This window comes from Choloepus didactylus, chromosome 4, assembly GCF_015220235.1.
Source record: "Choloepus didactylus isolate mChoDid1 chromosome 4, mChoDid1.pri, whole genome shotgun sequence".
Taxonomy (NCBI): domain Eukaryota; kingdom Metazoa; phylum Chordata; class Mammalia; order Pilosa; family Megalonychidae; genus Choloepus; species Choloepus didactylus.
Window position 1 is genome coordinate 43777467 of NC_051310.1, and position 21331 is coordinate 43798797.

Sequence of the window (21331 nt, forward strand, 5' to 3'; positions counted from 1 at the left end):
GTAACAAGATTTTCGGTGCCCTTACTGTAGCTGTAACTTTAAACAATGTGTTATCCATAAAACTTACTTTGCACACATACCTAAAAAATAATTAGCTCTTTTATCTTGAAGATAAAAGTGATAAAAACAGGTAGAAAAATTGCTGTAACTGTGCTTACACGGTTATCTCTTCTGTTATAAGAGAAATGAAACTCTAGATGGCACCTAGTGGATATTTTAACGGGAAAAAAAATTCAAAAGTTGGGTGATGAGACTCAAAATAATAAAGAAGGAGTTTTTTTTTTTTTTTTTTTTACACATAGGCTACCACTGACTTACAAAATCAAGGCAAGTATACCGATGAGAACCAGTGTGATAAATTCTCCTTCATTCTGCGTCATCAAATAGGTAAAAGGCACACAGTATAATTCTTTAATTGCATTAAGAATTTTTTCCCCTAAGTGTCAACTTTCACTGCTACTATAATTAAAATTACTTTCTCTAAGCTCTCTTTTTGAAAGGATCTGCTGAATAGATCCTTTCATATGCCCTTATGTTTCTACCTGTAGCCTAAAATGAAGATAATTAGGGTTTAATATTTAGGATGCTTTTAAACTGGTGACGACAAGGAAGAAGCCTATAGTTAAATATCCCAGAAATTTATTTAATTTTTGCTTGAATACATTTTATATAGAAAGATTGGGATTGTTTGCTGTGGGTGCCCCTGGTAAATGGCACAGAGGCACTGAACTACAAACGGGTGCCAGTCTGCAGACATCAGAAATGGAAATCACAGGCCAGATTTTATTACTGTTTTACCTTAAAGATTTGTCTCCAGTGAAATTAGGCCACTCCCTTAAAAAATGCTCAATCTGTTGGAGCTACTGTGTGAAACAGCTGACAATTAGGAGGGCATTTCATGTTATGGTCTGTTGAACATTTAAATACTTGGAAATAAAAAATATTTGCTTTGAAGTTTTCAATACTGGAAAACTTTCAAGTCTAGGATTATACAGCCGGAAGGGCTGCTTTATGTTCCTTAAATTGGACTCTTTTCCACAAAGTTAATCTTCAGCTTTGGCTTCCATTTCTTCAGCATCATCATCTCCATCCACTTCTGCATTTTCTCTCTCAAGCCTCTCCAGCTGCCTTGCAAGTTCAGTTTCATCTGTATCTGTAACCACTTTGGGCTGTGGAAGCAGAGGCATAATTTCAAAGTGTAGTGGTTAAACAGTAAACAAATTTAATTTCAATACCATTATTGCCAAGTATTTTAACTCTTAAAAAAACATTTCTCTTCCTAACAACACTTTTGAGTGCTGACAGATCTCTAGTAACTTCCATTAGTTAATAATGGAGGCAATGTCTCAGAAGACAATATAGAAAAAAAGAAATATGTTTGAACTAAAATAGAATACTATTTTCTGTCATCTTTACATGTTGAAACTGAAAATATATGAAAATAATCTCAATGGCTATACCTTTCAAACTTACAGGGAGATGTCCTGTAAAAAAAAATGCATCTTCCTTATTTACCTTTCCAAAGAGGGAATAATTTTACACACAAACACATAGGAATTAGGTTTCTTTCTTGCTGAGATAAGGAAGAGACAGGAGACCCTTCTTGTTTGTAATCTGAGATCAAATTTTAAGCATTCCACGTTCAAATTCAAGCAGTAATTAATTTTATGGTCTATTTTTTCCCTTAGGAAAAAAACACCCAATATATCAGCGACCATTGTTTTGAATAACCATCCCATGATGACATTCCAGTGCTGATAGTTCTTAATTACCTATAGAAAACCCTTTTGGGAACTCTCTGGATCAGTGATTGTTTTATGTTTAGCAGAACTGTAATACTAAAGGTATTTAAAAGGCAGTTATTAGGTAATTCAGAATGCAAATCATTTAGATGACTTAAGATTCTTAAAAACTTGAAGAACAAAGCAAAAAAGAAGGTACTGATCATACCTCCATCTGAACATTGAAGACACCTCTCTTTTCCTCAATCTTTTCTTTGATAACAGCCATAGCTTGATTGAGGACAGAGAGACCTTCTGTTCTCTCCAGGGTTGTTGTAGTCATCACATACCGAGGGGGAGCTATTAGATTAATCTAAGAAAGAAAAAAAAATTCAATTATGAGTAACTACAGTAGTTATCAGCATAACAGAAAATTTTTCTCTAAAACAAACAAAATTCCTATTTTGTTCTAAACTAAATTAATGGAAGAAATCCTTCTAAGAGATTCTGAACAGAAACCATCCAGCTTATTTTATCACCAATGAAATTTTCAGACTAAACTCCTAAAAGTTGTATGTGGGGGTGAAAGACTGTATTACCTGCTTCACGGTGCCATAAGCATTTTAGGCATAGCAGCTCTACTGTATAGGAGGTTTAACATTGCTGGGCCCTCTGGCGCAAAATAGTACTGGGAATCCTCATCCACTGCGACTGCAGCAGTATCAAGCCCACACATAATCTCAAATATCCCCTAAGCCTACACATAATCTCAGACATCCCCTAGAAATATCACAAAGAACCAATGTTCCATTTTAAGAGCAAAAACCACTTTTATTTTGAAACATGATCATTAAAAAAATAAAAAAAAGTTTCTGATTAGGTTTGGGTGGATACTTGAGCAGGGAGTGAGAAAATTGACTACATACCTTGATGGGCATAGTTTCTGTGGAACAATTCAAACCTGCTCTCAGGGCTTCTTTTACAGCATCAATGCCTTCATAACCATAACAAGCCACTTCAATATCTAAAATTATTGAAATCCAAAAGCTGACATCAGAAAGTATAAAAAAAATTTTAAAGTTTAAGATAAATCAGAGATGTGGTAGATACACTAGTATTAACACATATGAAAGCTTTCATCACCCTTTCAATTAGAAAACAATCCCAACTATTTACTTTCAGAATTTAAAAATTTTGAATATGTCGTAAAATTATATCTTTTCTTCACCTACATCAAGCCACATAAGGATAAAACTATAAAAGAGACGGAGGCGGGGCAAGATGGCGGACTGGTGAGCTGTATGTTTTAGTTACTCCTCCAGGAAAGTAGATAGAAAGACAGGAACTGCGTGGACTGGACACCACAGAGCAATCTGACTTTCGGCATACTTCATACAACACTCATGAAAATGTGGAACTGCTGAGATCAACGAAATCTGTAAGTTTTTGCGGCCAGGGGACCCGCGCCCCTCCCTGCCAGGATCAGTCCCGGGGGAGGAGGGGCTGTCAGCTACGGGAAGGAGAAGGGAGAACTGCAGTGGCAGCCCTTATCGGAAACTCATTCTACTGATCCAAACTCCAACCACAGATAGACTGAGACCAGACACCAGAGAATCTGAGAGCAGCCAGCCCAGCAGAGAGGAGACAGGCATAGAGAAAAAAAACAACACGAAAAACTCCAAAATAAAAGCGGAGGATTTTTGGAGTTCTGGTGAACATAGAAAGGGGAAGGGCAGAGCTCAGGCCCTGAGGCGCATATGTAAATCCCGAAGAAAAGCTGATCTCTCTGCCCTGTGGACCTTTCCTTAATGGCCCTGGTTGCTTTGTCTCTTAGCATTTCAATAACCCATTAGATCTCTGAGGAGGGCCCTTTTTTTTTTTTTTTTTTTTAATCCTTTTTTCTTTTTCTAAAACAATTACTCTAAGAAGCCCAATACAGAAAGCTTCAAAGACTTGCAATTTGGGCAGGTCAAGACAAGAGCAGAACTAAGAGAGCTCTGAGACAAAAGGCAATAATCCAGTGGCTGAGAAAATTCACTAAACACCACAACTTCCCAAGAAAAGGGGGGTGTCCACTCACAGCCATCATCCTGGTGGACAGGAAACAACTCCTGCCCATCGCCAGCCCCATAGCCCAGAGCTGCCCCACACAACCCAGTGTGACAGAAGTGCTTCAAATAACAGGCACACTCCACAAAACTGGGCACGGACATTAGCCTTCCCTGCAACCTCAGCTGATTGTCCCAGAGTTGGGAAGGTGGAGCAGTGTGAATTAACAAAGCCCCATTCAGCCATCATTTCAGCAGACTGGGAGCCTCCCTACACAGCCCAGCAGCACAGAACCGCCCTGGGGGGACGGCACTCACCTGTGACATAGCACAGTCATCCCTCAACAGAGGACCAGGGGGTGCACGGCCTGGAAGAGGGACCCACTTGCAAGTCTCAGGAGCCATACGCCAATACCAAGAACTTGTGGGTCAGTGGCAGAGACAAACTGAGGCAGGACTGAACTGAAGGATTAGACTATTGCAGCAGCTTTAAAACTCTAGGATCACCAGGGAGATTTGATTGTTAGGGCCACCCCCCCCTCCCTGACTGCCCAGAAACACACCCCATATACAGAGCAGGCAACACCAACTACACACGCAAGCTTGGTACACCAATTGGACCCCACAAGACTCACTCCCCCACTCACCAAAAAGGCTAAGCAGGGGAGAACTGGCTTGTGGAGAACAGGTGGCTCGTGGACGCCACCTGCTGGTTAGTTAGAGAAAGTGTAATCCACGAAGCTGTAGGTCTGATGAATTAGAGATAAGGACTTCAATTGGTCTACAAATCCTAAAAGAACCCTATCAAGTTCAGCAAATGCCACGAGGCCAAAAACAACAGAAAATTATAAAGCATATGAAAAAACCAGACGATATGGATAACCCAAGCCCAAGCACCCAAATCAAAAGTTCAGAAGAGACACAGCACCTAAAGCAGCTACTCAAAGAACTAAAGATGAACAATGAGACCCTAGTACGGGATACAAAGGAAATCAAGAAGACCCTAGAAGAGCATAAAGAAGACATTGCAAGACTAAATAAAAAAATGGATGATCTTACGGAAATTAAAGAAACTGTTGACCAAATTAAAAAGATTCTGGACACTCATAGTACAAGACTAGAGGAAGGTGAACAACGAATCAGTGACCTGGAAGATGATAGAATGGAAAATGAAAGCATAAAAGAAAGAATGGGGAAAAAAATTGAAAAAATCGAAATGGACCTCAGGGATATGATAGATAATATGAAACGTCCGAATATAAGACTCATTGGTGTCCCAGAAGGGGAAGAAAAGGGTAAAGGTCTAGGAAGAGTATTCAAAGAAATTGTTGGGGAAAACTTCCCAAATCTTCTAAACAACATAAATACACAAATCATAAATGCTCAGCGAACTCCAAATAGAATAAATCCAAATAAACCCACTCCGAGACATACACTGATCACACTGTCAAACACAGAAAAGAAGGAGAAAGTTCTGAAAGCAGCAAGAGAAAAGCAATTCACCACATACAAAGGAAACAGCATAAGACTAAGTAGTGACTACTCAGCAGCCACCATGGAGGCAAGAAAAAGTGGCACGATATATTTAAAATTCTGAGTGAGAAAAATTTCCAGCCAAGAATACTTTATCCAGCAAAGCTCTCCTTCAAATTTGAGGGAGAGCTTAAATTTTTCACAGACAAACAAATGCTGGGAGACTTTGCTAACAAGAGACCTGCCCTACTGGAGATACTAAAGGGAGCCCTACAGACAGAGAAACAAAGAAAGGACAGAGAGACTTGGAGAAAGGTTCAGTACTAAAGAGATTCGGTATGGGTATAATAAAGGATATTAATAGACAGAGGGGAAAAATATGACAAACATAAACCAAAGGATAAGATGGCCGATTCAAGAAATGCCTTCATGGTTATAACGTTGAATGTAAATGGATTAAACTCCCCAATTAAAAGATATAGATTCGCAGAATGGATCAAAAAAAATGAACCATCAATATGTTGCATACAAGAGACTCATCTTAGACACAGGGACACAAAGAAACTGAAAGTGAAAGGATGGAAAAAAATATTTCATGCAAGCTACAGCCAAAAGAAAGCAGGTGTAGCAATATTAATCTCAGATAAAATAGACTTTAAATGCAGGGATGTTTTGAGAGACAAAGAAGGCCACTACATACTAATAAAAGGAGCAATTCAGCAAGAAGAAATAACAATCATAAATGTCTATGCACCCAATCAAGGTGCCACAAAATACATGAGAGAAACACTGGCAAAACTAAAGGAAGCAATTGATGTTTCCACAATAATTGTGGGAGACTTCAACACATCACTCTCTCCTATAGATAGATCAACCAGACAGAAGACCAATAAGGAAACTGAAAACCTAAACAATCTGATAAATGAATTAGATTTAACAGACATATACAGGACATTACATCCCAAATCACCAGGATACACATACTTTTCTAGTGCTCACGGAACTTTCTCCAGAATAGATCATATGCTGGGACATAAAACAAGCCTCAATAAATTTAAAAAGATTGAAATTATTCAAAGCACATTCTCTGACCACAATGGAATACAATTAGAAGTCAATAACCATCAGAGACTTAGAAAATTCACAAATACCTGGAGGTTAACCACGCTGCTAAACAATCAGTGGGTTAAAGAAGAAATAGCAAGAGAAATTGCTAAATATATAGAGACGAATGAAAATGAGAACACAACATACCAAAACCTATGGGATGCAGCAAAAGCAGTGCTAAGGGGGAAATTTATAGCACTAAACGCATATATTAAAAAGGAAGAAAGAGCCAAAATCAAAGAACTAATGGATCAACTGAAGAAGCTAGAAAATGAATAGCAAACCAATCCTAAACCAAGTAGAAGAAAAGAAATAACAAGGATTAAAGCGGAAATAAATGACATAGAGAACCATAAAACAATAGAGAGGATAAATATCACCAAAAGTTGGTTCTTTGAGAAGATCAACAAGATTGACAAGCCCCTAGCTAGACTGACAAAATCAAAAAGAGAGAAGACCCATATAAACAAAATAATGAATGAAAAAGGTGACATAACTGCAGATCCTGAAGAAATTAAAAAAATTATAAGAGGATATTATGAACAACTGTATGGCAACAAACTGGATAATGTAGAAGAAATGGACAATTTCCTGGAAACATATGAACAACCTAGACTGACCAGAGAAGAAATAGAAGACCTCAACCAACCCATCACAAGCAAAGAGATCCAATCAGTCATCAAAAATCTTCCCACAAATAAATGCCCAGGGCCAGATGGCTTCACAGGGGAATTCTACCAAACTTTCCAGAAAGAACTGACACCAATCTTACTCAAACTCTTTCAAAACATTGAAGAAAACGGAACACTACCTAACTCATTTTATGAAGCTAACATCAATCTAATACCAAAACCAGGCAAAGATGCTACAAAAAAGGAAAACTACCGGCCAATCTCCCTAATGAATATAGATGCAAAAATCCTCAACAAAATACTTGCAAATTGAATCCAAAGATACATTAAAAAAATCATACACCATGACCAAGTGGGGTTCATTCCAGGCATGCAAGGATGGTTCAACATAAGAAAATCAATCAATGTATTACAACACATTAACAAGTCAAAAGGGAAAAATCAATTGATCATCTCAATAGATGCTGAAAAAGCATTTGACAAAATCCAACATCCCTTTTTGATAAAAACACTTCAAAAGGTAGGAATTGAAGGAAACTTCCTCAACATGATAAAGAGCATATATGAAAAACCCACAGCCAGCATAGTACTCAATGGTGAGAGACTGAAAGCCTTCCCTCTAAGATCAGGAACAAGACAAGGATGCCCGCTGTCACCACTGTTATTCAACATTGTGCTGGAAGTGCTAGCCAGGGCAATCAGGCAAGACAAAGAAATAAAAGGCATCCAAATTGGAAAAGAAGAAGTAAAACTGTCATTGTTTGCAGATGATATGATCTTATATCTAGAAAACCCTGAGAAATCGATGATACAGCTACTAGAGCTAATAAACAAATTTAGCAAAGTAGTGGGATACAAGATTAATGCACATAAGTTAGTAATGTTTCTATATGCTAGAAATGAACAAACTGAAGAGACACTCAAGAAAAAGATACCATTTTCAATAGCAACTAAAAAAATCAAGTACCTAGGAATAAACTTAACCAAAGATGTAAAAGACCTATACAAAGAAAACTACATAACTCTACTAAAAGAAATAGAAGGGGACCTTAAAAGATGGAAAAATATTCCATGTTCATGGATAGGAAGACTAAATGTCATTAAGATGTCAATTCTACCCAAACTCATCTACAGATTCAATGCAATCCCAATCAAAAGTCCAACAACCTACTTTGCAGACTTGGAAAAGCTAGTTATCAAATTTATTTGGAAAGGGAAGATGCCTCGAATTGCTAAAGACACTCTAAAAAAGAAAAACGAAGTGGGAGGACTTACACTCCCTGACTTTGAAGCTTATTATAAAGCCACAGTTGTCAAAACAGCATGGTACTGGCACAAAGACAGACATATAGATCAATGGAATCAAATTGAGAATTCAGAGACAGACCCTCAGATCTATAGCCGACTGATCTTTGATAAGGCCCCCAAAGTCACTGAACTGAGTCATAATGGTCTTTTCAACAAATGGGGCTGGGAGAGTTGGATATCCATATCCAAAAGAATGAAAGAGGACCCCTACCTCACCCCCTACACAAAAATTAACTCAAAATGGACCAAAGATCTCAATATAAAAGAAAGTACCATAAAACTCCTAGAAGATAATGTAGGAAAACATCTTCAAGACCTTGTATTAGGCGGCCACTTCCTAGACTTTACACCCAAAGCACAAGCAACAAAAGAGAAAATAGATAAATGGGAACTCCTCAAGCTTAGAAGTTTCTGCACCTCAAAGAAATTTCTCAAAAAGGTAAAGAGGCAGCCAACTCAATGGGAAAAAATTTTTGGAAACCATGTATCTGACAAAAGACTGATATCTTGCATATATAAAGAAATTCTACAACTCAATGACAATAGTACAGACAGCCCAATTATAAAATGGGCAAAAGATATGAAAAGACAGTTCTCTGAAGAGTAAGTACAAATGGCCAAGAAACACATGAAAAAAATGTTCAGCTTCACTAGCTATTAGAGAGATGCAAATTAAAACCACAATGAGATACCATCTAACACCAATTAGAATGGCTGCCATTAAACAAACAGGAAACTACAAATGCTGGAGGGGATGTGGAGAAATTGGAACTCTTATTCAATGTTGGTGGGACTGTATAATGGTTCAGCCACTCTGGAAGTCAGTCTGGCAGTTCCTTAGAAAACTAGATATAGAGTTACCATTCGATCCAGCGATTGCACTTCTCGGTATATACCCGGAAGATCAGAAAGCAGTGACACGAACAGATATCTGCACACCAATGTTCATAGCAGCATTATTCACAATTGCCAAGAGATGGAAACAACCCAAATGTCCTTCAACAGATGAGTAGATAAATAAAATGTGGTATATACTCACGATGGAATACTACGCGGCAGTAAGAAGGAATGATCTGGTGAAACATATGACAACATGGATGAACCCTGAAGACATAATGCTGAGCGAAATAAGCCAGGCACAAAAAGAGAAATATTATATGCTACCACTAATGTGAACTTTGAACAATGTAAAACAAATGGTTTATAATGTAGAATGTAGGGGAACTAGCAGTAGAGAGCAATTAAAGAAGGGGGATCAATAATCCAAGAAGAACAGATAAGCTATTTAACGTTCTGGGGATGCCCAGGAATGACTATGGTCTGTTAATTTCTGATGGATATAGTAGGAACAAGTTCACAGAAATGATGCTATATTATGTAACTTTCTTGGGGTAAAGTAGGAACATGTTGGAAGTTAAGCAGTTATCTTAGGTTAGTTGTCTTTTTCTTACTCCCTTGTTATGGTCTCTTTGAAATGTTCTTTTATTGTATGTTTGTTTTCTTTTTAACTTTTTTTTCATACAGTTGATTTAAAAAAGAAGGGAAAGTTAAAAAAAAAAAAAAGAAAAACAAGGGAAAAAAAAGATGTAGTGCCCCCTTGAGGAGCCTGTGGAGAATGCAGGGGTATTTGCCTACCCCACCTCCATGGTTGCTAACATGACCACAGACATGGGGGACTGGTGGTTTGATGGGTTGAGCCCTCTACCATAAGTTTTGCCCTTGGGAAGACAGTTGCTGCAAAGGAGAGGCTAGGCCTCCCTATGGTTGTGCCTAAGAGCCTCCTCCCGAATGCCTCTTTGTTGCTCAGATGTGGCCCTCTCTGTCTGGGTAAGCCAACTTGAAAGGTGAAATCACTGCCCTCCCCCCTACGTGGGATCAGACACCCAGGGGAGTGAATCTCCCTGGCAACGTGGAATATGACTCCTGGGGAGGAATGTAGACCTGGCATCGTGGGACGGAGAACATCTTCTTGACCAAAAGGGGGATGTGAAAGGAAATGAAATAAGCTTCAGTGGCAGAGAGATTCCAAAAGGAGCCGAGAGGTCACTCTGGTGGGCACTCTTATGCACACTTTAGACAACCCTTTTTAGGTTCTAAAGAATTGGGGTAGCTGGTGGTGGATACCTGAAACTATCAAACTACAACCCAGAACCCATGAATCTCGAAGACAGTTGTATAAAAATGTAGCTTATGAGGGGTGACAATGGGATTGGGAAAGCCATAAGGACCACACTCCACTTTGTCTAGTTTATGGATGGATGAGTAGAAAAATAGGGGAAGGAAACAAACAGACAAAGGTACCCAGTGTTCTTTTTTACTTCAATTGCTCTTTTTCACTCTAATTATTATTCTTGTTATTTTTGTGTGTGTGCTAATGAAGGTGTCAGGGATTGATTTAGGTGATGAATGTACAGCTATGTGATGGTACTGTAAACAATCGAAAGTACGATTTGTTTTGTATGACTGCGTGGTATGTGAATATATCTCAATAAACTGAAGATAAAAAAAAAAAAACTATAAAAGAAAGAAATTTAACAAACTCCTTAAATTCCGGCTATGAAACTCAGCAAAAAGACCCTGGGTTTAGATGGTCAGGGTTAAAATCCCAATTCCAATCTCTCTGTGCCTCAGGTTCCTTATCTGTAAAGAGATAAGCAGGACCGTGGTGATGACTTAATGAAACAATAACTGCAAATTGTTTAGAATAGTCGCCCGACCATCTAGCCAATCTATATGCATATCCTGTGACCCAGCAATTCAATTCTACTTTTAGAAATTTACCTCATAGAACACCTGTATAAATGGGTTAAGCATATGCATACAAGGGTTTTATGTTGCAGTTTATTGGTAATAGTGAAAAATGTGACACAATATAAATGCTCATCAAGAGGGGACTGGTTTATATTAAGGCTTATCTGTTCTATGGAATACTACCCAGCTACTGAATAGAATAACAGATTCCTGGGTTCTGCATGGGAGGGCACCCATTATATACTAAATTAGGACAAACTAGCTGGTGAAAATTCTGCATGGTATGGTCTCATCTTTGTAAAAACAAAAAATTTACATGTCAATGTATTTATCCATATATCCAGCTACAGCATATGTGTATAGGAAAAATGTCTGAAAGAATGTATTTTAAATTATTAATAGTGAGATATTGTAGAGACAGGGGAGCATACTGCTGTACCACTAGAGTATTTTATATATATATATATATATTTTTTTTTTATTGAGATAAAGTGTACAATCAGTTGCCCATGGTACCATCATACAGCTGTGCATCCATCAACACAATTTTTTTTTCAATTTTTAGAATATTTTCATTATTCCAGAAAAGAAAAAAGACAAAAAAAAAGGAAACTGAGCTCTTCCAATACCCCTAACCATGCCCCCCCTCCATTACTGATTCAGTTTTGGTCGAGTACATTTGTTACTGTTGATGAAAGAATGTTAAAATACTACTAACTGTAGTATACAGTTTGCAATAGGTATCTACTTTTTCCCTATATGCCTCTCTATTATTAACTTCTAGTTATAGTGTCATACATTTGTTCTATTTCTTGAGAGAGATTTCTAATATTTGTATAGTTAATCAAGGACATTGTCCACCAGAAGATTCACTGTTTTATACATTCCCATCTTTTAACCTCCAACTTTCCTTCTGGTGACATGCGTGACTTTGCGCTTACCCTTTCCACCACCTTCACACACCTTTCAGCACTGTTAATTATTCTCACAACATGCTACCATCACCCCTGTCCATTTCCAAACATTTAAGTTCACCCTAGTTGAACACTCTGCTCGTCATAAGCAACTGCTCCCCATTCTTTAGCCTCAATCAATATCCTGGTAACTTATATTTCATGTCTATGAGTTTACATATTATAATTAGTTTGCATCAGTGAGACCCTGCAATATTTACCTTTATGTGTCTGTCTCATTTCACTCAATATAATGCCCTCAAGGTTTCTTCAACAACCGATTTAAGATGGTTTTGTTCACACACCATACATTCCATCCTAAGTAAACAACTGTTGGTTCCCTGTATAGTCACATATTTATGTATTCACCACCATCGCCACTCTCTGTATAAGGATATCTCCATTTCTTCCACAAAGACAGAGGAAGAGTCAAAGAAGGCAGAGAGGCAAAAGAAAAAGAAAAAAGCAAGAGAGAAAAAACAAACAAAAAACAAAACTTGATAGCTAGAAAGCGACAAAAAGAAAGCATTAACCTAAAGTAGAATAAAGAGTCAGACAACATCACCAATGCCAGGAGTCCCCTATCCTTTTCCTTCCCCCCTCCCCTGTATGCATTTAGCTTTCGTATATTGCCTTTGTTATATTAAAGGAAGCATAATACAGTGTTTCTGTTAATTATAGTCTCTAGTTTACATTGATTCTATTCCCCCCCAATCTCACCCTATTTTTAACACCTTGCAATGTTAACATTCATTTGTTCTACCTCATATAAAAACACATTTGTACCTTTCATTACAATCGCTGAGCACCCTAGGTTTCCCTGAGTTACACAGTCCCAGTCTTTATCCTTCATCTTTTGTTCTGGTGTCCCACACAGTCCCAGCCTTCCTCTTTCAACCATATTCACAGTCATCTTTGTTCAGTGTACTTACATTGCTGTGCTATCTCCCAAAATTGCTTTCCAAACCTCTCACTCCTGTCTTTTCCTTTCTGTCTGCAGTGCTTCCTTTAGTGTTTCATGTAGAGCAGGTATCTTGTTCACAAACTCTGTCATTGTCTGTTCATCAGAGAATATCTTAAGCTCTCCTTCATATTTGAAGGACAGTTTTGCTGGATATAGGATTCTTGGTTGGTGGTTTTTCTCTTTCAGTATCTTAAATGTATCACCCCACTTCCTTCTTGCCTCCATTGTTTCTATCGAGAAATGTGCACATAGGCTTATCAAGCTTTCTTTGTATGTGATGGATTGCTTTTCTCTTGCTGCTTTCAGGATTCTCTCTTTATCTTTGACGTTTCATAATCTGATTATTAGGTGTCTTAGCGTAGGCCTAGTCATATCTATTCTGTTTGGGGTACGCTGTGCTTCTTGGATCTGTAATTTTATGTCTTTCATAAGAGATGGGAAATTTTCATTGATTATTTCCTCTACTATTGCTTCTGCCCCTTTTCCCTTCTCTTCTCCTTCTGGGACACCAATGACATGTACATTCTTGCTTTTTGTTTTGTCCTCAAGTTCTCAGACATGCTGCTTTTTTTCCCCCATTCTCTTCTCTATCTGTTCCTTTGTGTGTAGGCTTTCAGGTGCCTTGTTCTCCAGTTCCTGATTTTCTTCTGCCTCTTGAGATCTGTTGTATGTTTCCATTGTGTCTTTCATCTCTTGTGTTGTGCCTTTCATTTCCATAGATTCTGCCAGTTGGTTTTTCAAACTTTCAATTTCTACCTTATGTATGCCCAGTGTTTTCATTATATGGTTCACCTCTTTCGCCTTATCTTCCCTAAACTTTTTGAATTGACTTATTATTAGTTGTCTCAATTCCTATATCTCAGTTGAAGTGTAAGTTTGTTCCTTTGACTGGGCCATAACTTCATTTTTCTTAGTGTAGGTTGTAGTTTTCTGTTGTCTAGGCATGGTTTCCTTGGTTACCCCAATCAGGTTTTCCCAGACCACAACGGGTTCAGGTCCCAGAAGGAAGAAATATTCAGTATCCGGTTTCTCTGAGGGTGTGTCTTAGAAAACTGGTACACCTTGTGATGCCTCAGGTCACTGTGCTTTTCTGCCCAGCAGGTGGCGCCTGTCAGCCTGTAATTCCAGACTGGTGTAAGGAGGTGTGGCCCTTGGCTGTTTTCTCCCAGGCTCTAGGGTCTGGTTCTGAATGGAAGGCAGGTAGTAGAGCTGGGCCCCACCCCTTTCCTCTTAGAAAAGATTGACCTTCCCAGGGAGAGGTCATTAGCATTTCAATGGTCTCTCTCTGCCTGTGCTATCTCCATCCTTGTTTGGGTCAGAGCACTGGGAACTGAAAATGGCTGAGGCTTTCTCCACTGAGCTGAAAAAGGGACAGAAAATTCCCTTCACGGCTAGCCCGCAGCAACCTGCTGGCTCTCCAAGGTCAGTTGTCACCCAAAGCCTCTCTCTGCTCGCTGAGGATTTGCAGCTCATAGTGAGTAGTTCACACTTGCTAATTAAAACCCCAATTGGAGCTCAGCTGAGCTATATTCGCTTGCTGGGAGAGAGCTTCTCTCTAGCACCACAAGGTTTTGTAGCTTGGGCTGTAGGGGGAGGGGTCTCCTGGTTTGGATCCGCAGTTTTTACCTACAGATTTTATGCTGTGATCTCGGGCATTCCTCCCAATTCAGGTTGGTGTATGATGAGTAGATGGTCACGTTTTTCACCCCACAGTTATTCCGCATTATTTACTATTGTTCCTGTTTTTCTTTAGTTGTTCCAGGGGGACTAACTAGCTTCCACTCCACTCTATGCCACCACCTTAGATCCTCCGAGTTGCTAAAGTATTTTAAAGTATGCAGTGAAACAAAACAATAATCCCTTTATTTTATTTATTTTTTTAATATGCCACAATTTTTACTGCAACGTGGCCATTTTTGTGAGGGTGGGGAGAGTCTGATCTCAAAAACAATGTTCCATTTAAGGCTGTTTTATAAAGACATTGCCATCATGACTGATATTCAAAATATCTTTAGTGTTGCAAAACTCATACGGCAAACATAAAACTCCTACATTTATAAAGTACCATACCCTCAATGGAAAAAGAGGCATTTAAAGCAGCTATTTCTTTTGAGAAAACATGCAAGCAATAAGAATGAACATGGAAGTACTAGGATTAAGTTGATGACACAGTTAATGCAACTTAATTGGCATTTGTTTTTGGGGTGGGGATTTAAACTCATTACAAAAAGTGCTTTCAATGCATAGTGTTATATCCGTGCTGCCATGTCACAAAATTAGGTTTGCCAAGGCAGGTGAGGTGTATGAATGCTCAGAGCATCACAGAACTGCAATCAAGTGCAACTATAAATAAGACTGAAAAAAGGTTACCATCTGACCAGTGGATAATACTTTCAAGACATTCAATTAGCTTACCTTTTGCAGTATTCTAGGCTATTCAGATTGACATTCACATTCATTATACTGCTTGCTACAAGGCAGACATATAACCCACTGTTTTCGCTAAAGTACAAGGGGAAGGCATTCCTTGGGTTTTTCATAAAAGTAACTAACAGTTTAATCAGTCTAATGCCCACTACTGATAGGATGCTTAAATAAATGGTATCTACTTCATTCATTGTGTTGGAAGGGAGAGAAAAAAAACAAAACAAATACTATTCTAATTGACTGGAGAAATGGAAGCTCATTAAGATCCAGATGGCACCTGACTGTCATTTTATTAAGGTTTTCCTTCCAGTGAAACTAGTACATTGCCTTCCAATTTCTCTCAAGTGTTGAGCAGTCCTTAATATCATCCAAGCCATTTACTTGCCACTCATGTTTAATACCTGTAAATTTCTTTTTAATGGCATCTTTACTAGCATAAATCATCTTGCTTTTTAAAGGTACACTTTGAGGAGCCCAGAATATAAATACTAGGTCTTCTTTCTTAAGACTCTTTTGTTTCATATTTGGCACTGTACAAAGCATATCAGCAGTCATTCAGAGGTAGCAACTTCACAAAAAGATGTGTAGGGGTCCTCTACAGTATCACCAACGTCACCCACCAAGATCTGCTTTACTTCCACTATAGTTATTTGCCTTCTGTCATCACTTAAACAGAAAAGAATTGCTTTTTTTCTTTTTTTGATCTCCTCTTGTGTAGATTTCCTTACTTTCATATTATTAAAAAAACTTTGATGACTTCATTAGTCACTGTTACTCCAGAAGCCATCCAAGAAGTCCAATCAGATCTGTTACATTTTAAGTATCAGTATATGACACACTGAAGGACTCTTAATCCCCCTTTTAAAAAAGGGCAAATTTAAGGTTAGTTGAATTCATATATGACTGTGTCACTTGTGTTAACATATACATTGTGCTGGTTCAGCAGAAGCAAAAGAATTTACACTTGCTATGAAAAATAAACATTTGGAAAAATGTAGATGTTGACGCAACAATATATTCTTCAGCAAGGCTCATTATATGACAGCTTTTTTGGTGCATGCAAAATATTTTAAAAATCATTAATATTTACCTGCTCGAATTTTGACAGCTTGTGGGGTCAAACGCCTATTAATATTGCTAATGAGTACTTCCCGTTCATCTTCATTCAAATCTAAACTATCCAAAATAGATGGGTCTCTGATTTAAAAGAAAAGAAACAAACCAACAAAAGATCAAGGTTATATCACCAATAAGTGTGAAACCAAACATACTACCACAAAATAATGCCTAAGAATATAGGCTTTAGTATCAGAATGAAAGATTTTAGCTTTGCCCTTTAATAACTGTGTGTCTTTGGACCTTTCCAAACCTTGGTTTCCAAATGTGTAAAATAAGGACTGCAGTGAGCATTAAATGAGCTAATACAAGTAAAGCACTTAGCAGTGAATGGCAAATAGAAAGCAGCCAATTGATTACTAAAAAAATTTTTTTAGAGATCTGGCTAAAATGAGCAATTTAAGATGCCCTCTAATACTTCTGACATTCCATTACAAGTAAGCATTTCCATGAAATTAGCAGTCTCTGCTTCAAGGAGCTTATAATCTAGTTGGGAAAGAACAAAAGCACTGAAAAATTTATAAAAATAAAGTGTGCCCATGGGAGTCAGAACATGAAAGGATCACTTCCAGTTAGCGGATTCAGGAAGGGCTTCATGGAGCAAGTGGTATTTCAGCTGACTCTCCTCCTCCTAAGGGTCTTAATATTCCCAGCACAGTACAACTGATGATGGCATGCTTGCTGAACAAATAAACAAAAAAATCAAATAGTGACTAAAAGAATGGTAGAACTCTAACAAGCAAAGGAAGAACAGTGGTAAGAAAGTTATGATGTGTAAAACAGGAATGGCATGAACAAGTACCGGGCTTAAAGAGCATGGGGTCTCGTTAAGGAATGAAGGGGGAACGAATCTGGGTGGAGGGAACATTCATACAACTAATACTACCTACAAAGCAACAAGAAGACAACCAGTAGAAATTGAGCATATTAGATGAACAGACATTTTGTAGAAGTACAGTCAATAAACACATAAAAAGATGTTAACCTCACCAATAATCAGAAAAATGCAAATCAAAAGATAACATTTCACATCCATCAGACTGGCAAAAGGAAAAAATCTGAGCTATATCCAAATGTTAGTGAGGATGTAGGGAATTAGGAACAATCATAAAATTGCTAGAGGGAGTGAAACTGTACTACCAATTTGGAGACTAATTTGACAAAACCAAGTAGATATAAAGATGCATATAATCCTATGATCCAACAATTCTACTCCTAGGTGTATGTGTATCTTAGATATTCTCAAACATAACACACATGGAGACATACATGTGGATAGTCTTCACAGCATTGCTGAGAAATGGAAAAAAAGGGAGAAGTTACCTAAATATCTACCAACAGGGAAACTTAATTAAGCATATCTCACAGTGAAACGCCATATAGAAGTTAATACGGATCAAGTGGGTATACATCTATCAATGTGGAGAAAGTCTGCTCAACAAGAGTGGAGTAAAAATGCAAGCTACAGGAAGAAAGATACAATGACAATGTATTGCAAATACAAAAAGTGATTTGAATATATATAGTACGGATACATTTATGTAATAAAGCCACAAAAACGTAAATGATAATGATACATATTAACTTCAGAACAGTGGTTACCACTGATGAGAAAGAGTTGTGAGGAGTAGAACATTATTTTCAACTATCTCAGAAATTTTATTTACTTAAAAGAGAAATGCATATGAAGTAAATGTGGTAAAGAATTGACATTAGTTAAATCTAGATAGTGGCTACGAGTGATGAGCCAAGAGAATAAGTTTACAAGGAAAGGGAATAATACATGCCAAAGCTTAGCAGTGATCAAGGGGAAGCTAGCAAGGTAGGCCAGGGCCAGATGATGGAAGTAAGCAAGTTAAGAAATGTACTGACTGAGGAGTACAGGATTGAAGTCAGGGAGGGCAGTTACAAATTTAAGCAGTGCTTAACAGTTACCAGCATATCCTCTGGATGGAGCCAGAATGCCTGAGTTTGAAATCTGGCCCTACAATTTGCTAGCTGTGTGACCTTGAACATTATTTTACCTCTCTCTGCCTCAATTTCCACATCTCTAAGGTCGGGCTAATAAAAGCACTCATACCATAGGGTTGTGAGAATTATATAAATGCTAGCTATTATTATTATTACTGTTCCCACCTTTCCACCAAGAAAAATAAAAAGAAAAAAGAAAACATTAATCACACAGGAATAAGCATTTGAGGCTCTTGCTGGGGGCTCTGAAAGTGCCAGGTCACAACTAGCCACCATGAGGGCTGAGGGGATCAATTATCTTATGGCAGCCCAAGGGTTGGGGAGGTAATCTCAATGCAGTGGTGAGAACACTTGTAGGGCATTAACCTTAGGAGAGAATGGGAGGTGAAAAGGACACAGCAAGTACAGGGAAAAGGAGGAGTCTGACTGTTACAGGGGAAAGTAGAGGGAGGACTGAGGAATTTGTTTTTTAGTATAACGGAGAGAAAGTAGACATATTTTTATATCAATGGTACAAAACCCAACAAAGGGAAAAGCTGAAGACCCCAAAGAAGGAATAATGGATGGAAAGAGATCTCTGAGAAGTAGCTGGGCACAGGTGGTAATATTAGTTTTAGAGCAGAAAAGATCAAGGATTCCATTGTGATGGGACTGCAAGAGGAAATGGCAGGTGGGATGGAGACAAGTTTGCTGAGATAGTGGAAGGAAGCAGAGGAATTCTTGTGCAATGGTTTCTATTTTCTCTAGTACAGCAGCTGAGAGTGAAAGAAGAGGGGAAGAGCATATATTTCAGGAGAGCATGGAGAAGCTCTAAATAGCCACAAGAAGAAAGTGGGGAAGAACTGATCAGGAGCAGAGTAAAGGCCCAGGTGAATAAGCAGTGGCACCAACCTGCAATACTGTTATGTTTCCTAGCAGCATCTAGTAGTCTACAAGTGTAGAGAAAGCAGGAACACTGATCCAAAGCAGAATGTAACAGAAGGAAAAATAGGGCAAAAATCTCATGATATTGTCAAGAAAGTTGTTGAAATGATGGACTGCAGTCCATCTATGCTGGATAAGAAAAGAAGGCAGGAGGGCAAAAAGGGAGAAAAAAGAGGTTTGAAGTAAGAATTAAGATACAGAGTAGGACTATGTGGGAGCCAGAAGGAGAGGAGTTTATGGTAAAAGAATAGAATGTGTGAATTTAGGATTTTAGAGGCAGAGAAAATCCTGGTGATGGTAAGGCCCAGGATGAGGTCATGGGAAAGACTGACTGAAGTGGTCAAAAGAATTAAAGTAAGAGATTATGGTTTGGATGAGACATCTACATTGGGCCTGAAGTTTCAAAGAGCAATATTAAAACTAGGAAAGAAGGGAAATGTGTAAGAGAGTAGTGTGAGATGAAACTACATAGGTTTGGCCACATAGGACTGGCCCAGCTCATGGCTTTTATAATGAAATATTCTAATCAACATTTGGCAAGAATTTATTCGATGGAAGTTGTGCTACTGTCCAGCTCTCAACCTGTATGCTAGATCCAGCAGCTGTGATATCAAGGTAGAAGCAGAGTCAACAAGGTGTTCTTACGAGACTGCATGCTTAAATGCATCATAGGCACCATATCCGGGTCTCTTGTACTTGTCATCGAAGACCCAGGCAGTCCTCTGGAACAGGCTCTCCAGCTGCTCATCCTTGGTATATTCTAACACCTCTGCAACATGACGAAGAATGCTGTAAACCTAGAAAAAAAATGAATTCAAAGATAAGCGGTCTATAAAAAAGAGTTTACTTTTAGTGGACAGTATATAAAATGAAAACTTCAGTTGATCTGACTAGAATAATTTCTTTACAATGAAAGATTCCATACAACAAATTCTGTCTCCATAGAGGAATATTCGCTTTCCCATAATAGTTAAGACGAGTGGGTAAAACAAGTAGAAATAGTGCTCAGTTTAGAGTCCTAAGATTACCTGGGTCAAGTTCTGACTCTGGGACAAATGAACCTCTTTGCAGTTTCCTCATCTGAAAAATGATACCAGTATCTCTTCCTACTGCTGGCAACTTTTGCGAAGATCGAATACATATATACAAATGCACATTATAGATATGTATATATTTACACATACACATAAATGTAAACAATTCTAATTACTCCATATGAGAGAACAAAATTGAGATTTTAACATTTCTTTTGCTCTATTATCGTCTAACAATTATCCTTCAATCCTTACCCCCACCACTCTTTTCCTAACACCGTAAAAATAATCAAGGGCTTAGAGAAGAAAAGGAGTATAGAGAGGTTTTCATGTTAGTTATACATGAAAACTGAGTGAGGAAAGGTACTAACATTAGCTATTTCATTTTAAAGTCTCTTTTCCTAAAACTGTGAGTAGCAAGGTCCTAAAATTTATTAAAAAGGGATTTTACTGACAGTGTTTCAAATGTGTAAACCACACTACAGTGACAAGCCAATAAAGCAAAGGAACAGATTTGAGTAATGGTCTGATGGCCTTTAGATCTTCATTCTCTTTTACCAGAGTTTAGCTAGATTATTTTAAACATCTCATCATGTCAATATTGTTTCCTTGGCATTTAACTTGAGAACAGAAATACACATAGCAGTAGAAAAGAAAAGACAACAGAAAAGGACAAAGAAAACAGAAACAATATAATTAATGCAATTAAGAATGAGGATTTAGGGAGTGAGGAATGATTTAAATGGGACCTAAGAACAGAGAAATGCAGACAGAAGATGAAGAAATGGCTGTTATTGCTTTATTAGTGCTTACTGTGGATGATAAATAGGTAGGAAAGTATAGCAAAAATAATTAGAAAAAGAAATAGCTCTTTAGGGGGAAAAACTAATAACCTGCCACTG

The 21331-nt window shown here is 38.0% G+C and overlaps 1 protein-coding gene and 1 pseudogene across 2 annotated transcripts in view; both read right to left on the minus strand.

Annotated features, from left to right (window-relative positions):
- Nucleotides 1–274: 274 nt before the first annotated feature.
- The window catches only part of EIF2S1 (eukaryotic translation initiation factor 2 subunit alpha), a 37031-nt gene continuing 15974 nt past the window's right edge, over nucleotides 275–21331 (minus strand). Inside the window, exons 4-8 of one of the 2 annotated variants that reach the window (XM_037832489.1) lie at nucleotides 20041–20192; nucleotides 16475–16581; nucleotides 2648–2745; nucleotides 1951–2094; nucleotides 275–1169 (exon numbers count right to left, since the gene is read on the minus strand). In XM_037832489.1, the coding sequence (XP_037688417.1) occupies nucleotides 1044–1169; nucleotides 1951–2094; nucleotides 2648–2745; nucleotides 16475–16581; nucleotides 20041–20192 (627 nt within the window). In that variant the 3' untranslated portion in view covers nucleotides 275–1043. The remainder of the gene's footprint in view (nucleotides 1170–1950; nucleotides 2095–2647; nucleotides 2746–16474; nucleotides 16582–20040; nucleotides 20193–21331) is intronic. The other variant, XM_037832488.1, reaches the window with a different exon arrangement.
- LOC119531337 lies at nucleotides 14224–16468 on the minus strand (annotated as a pseudogene).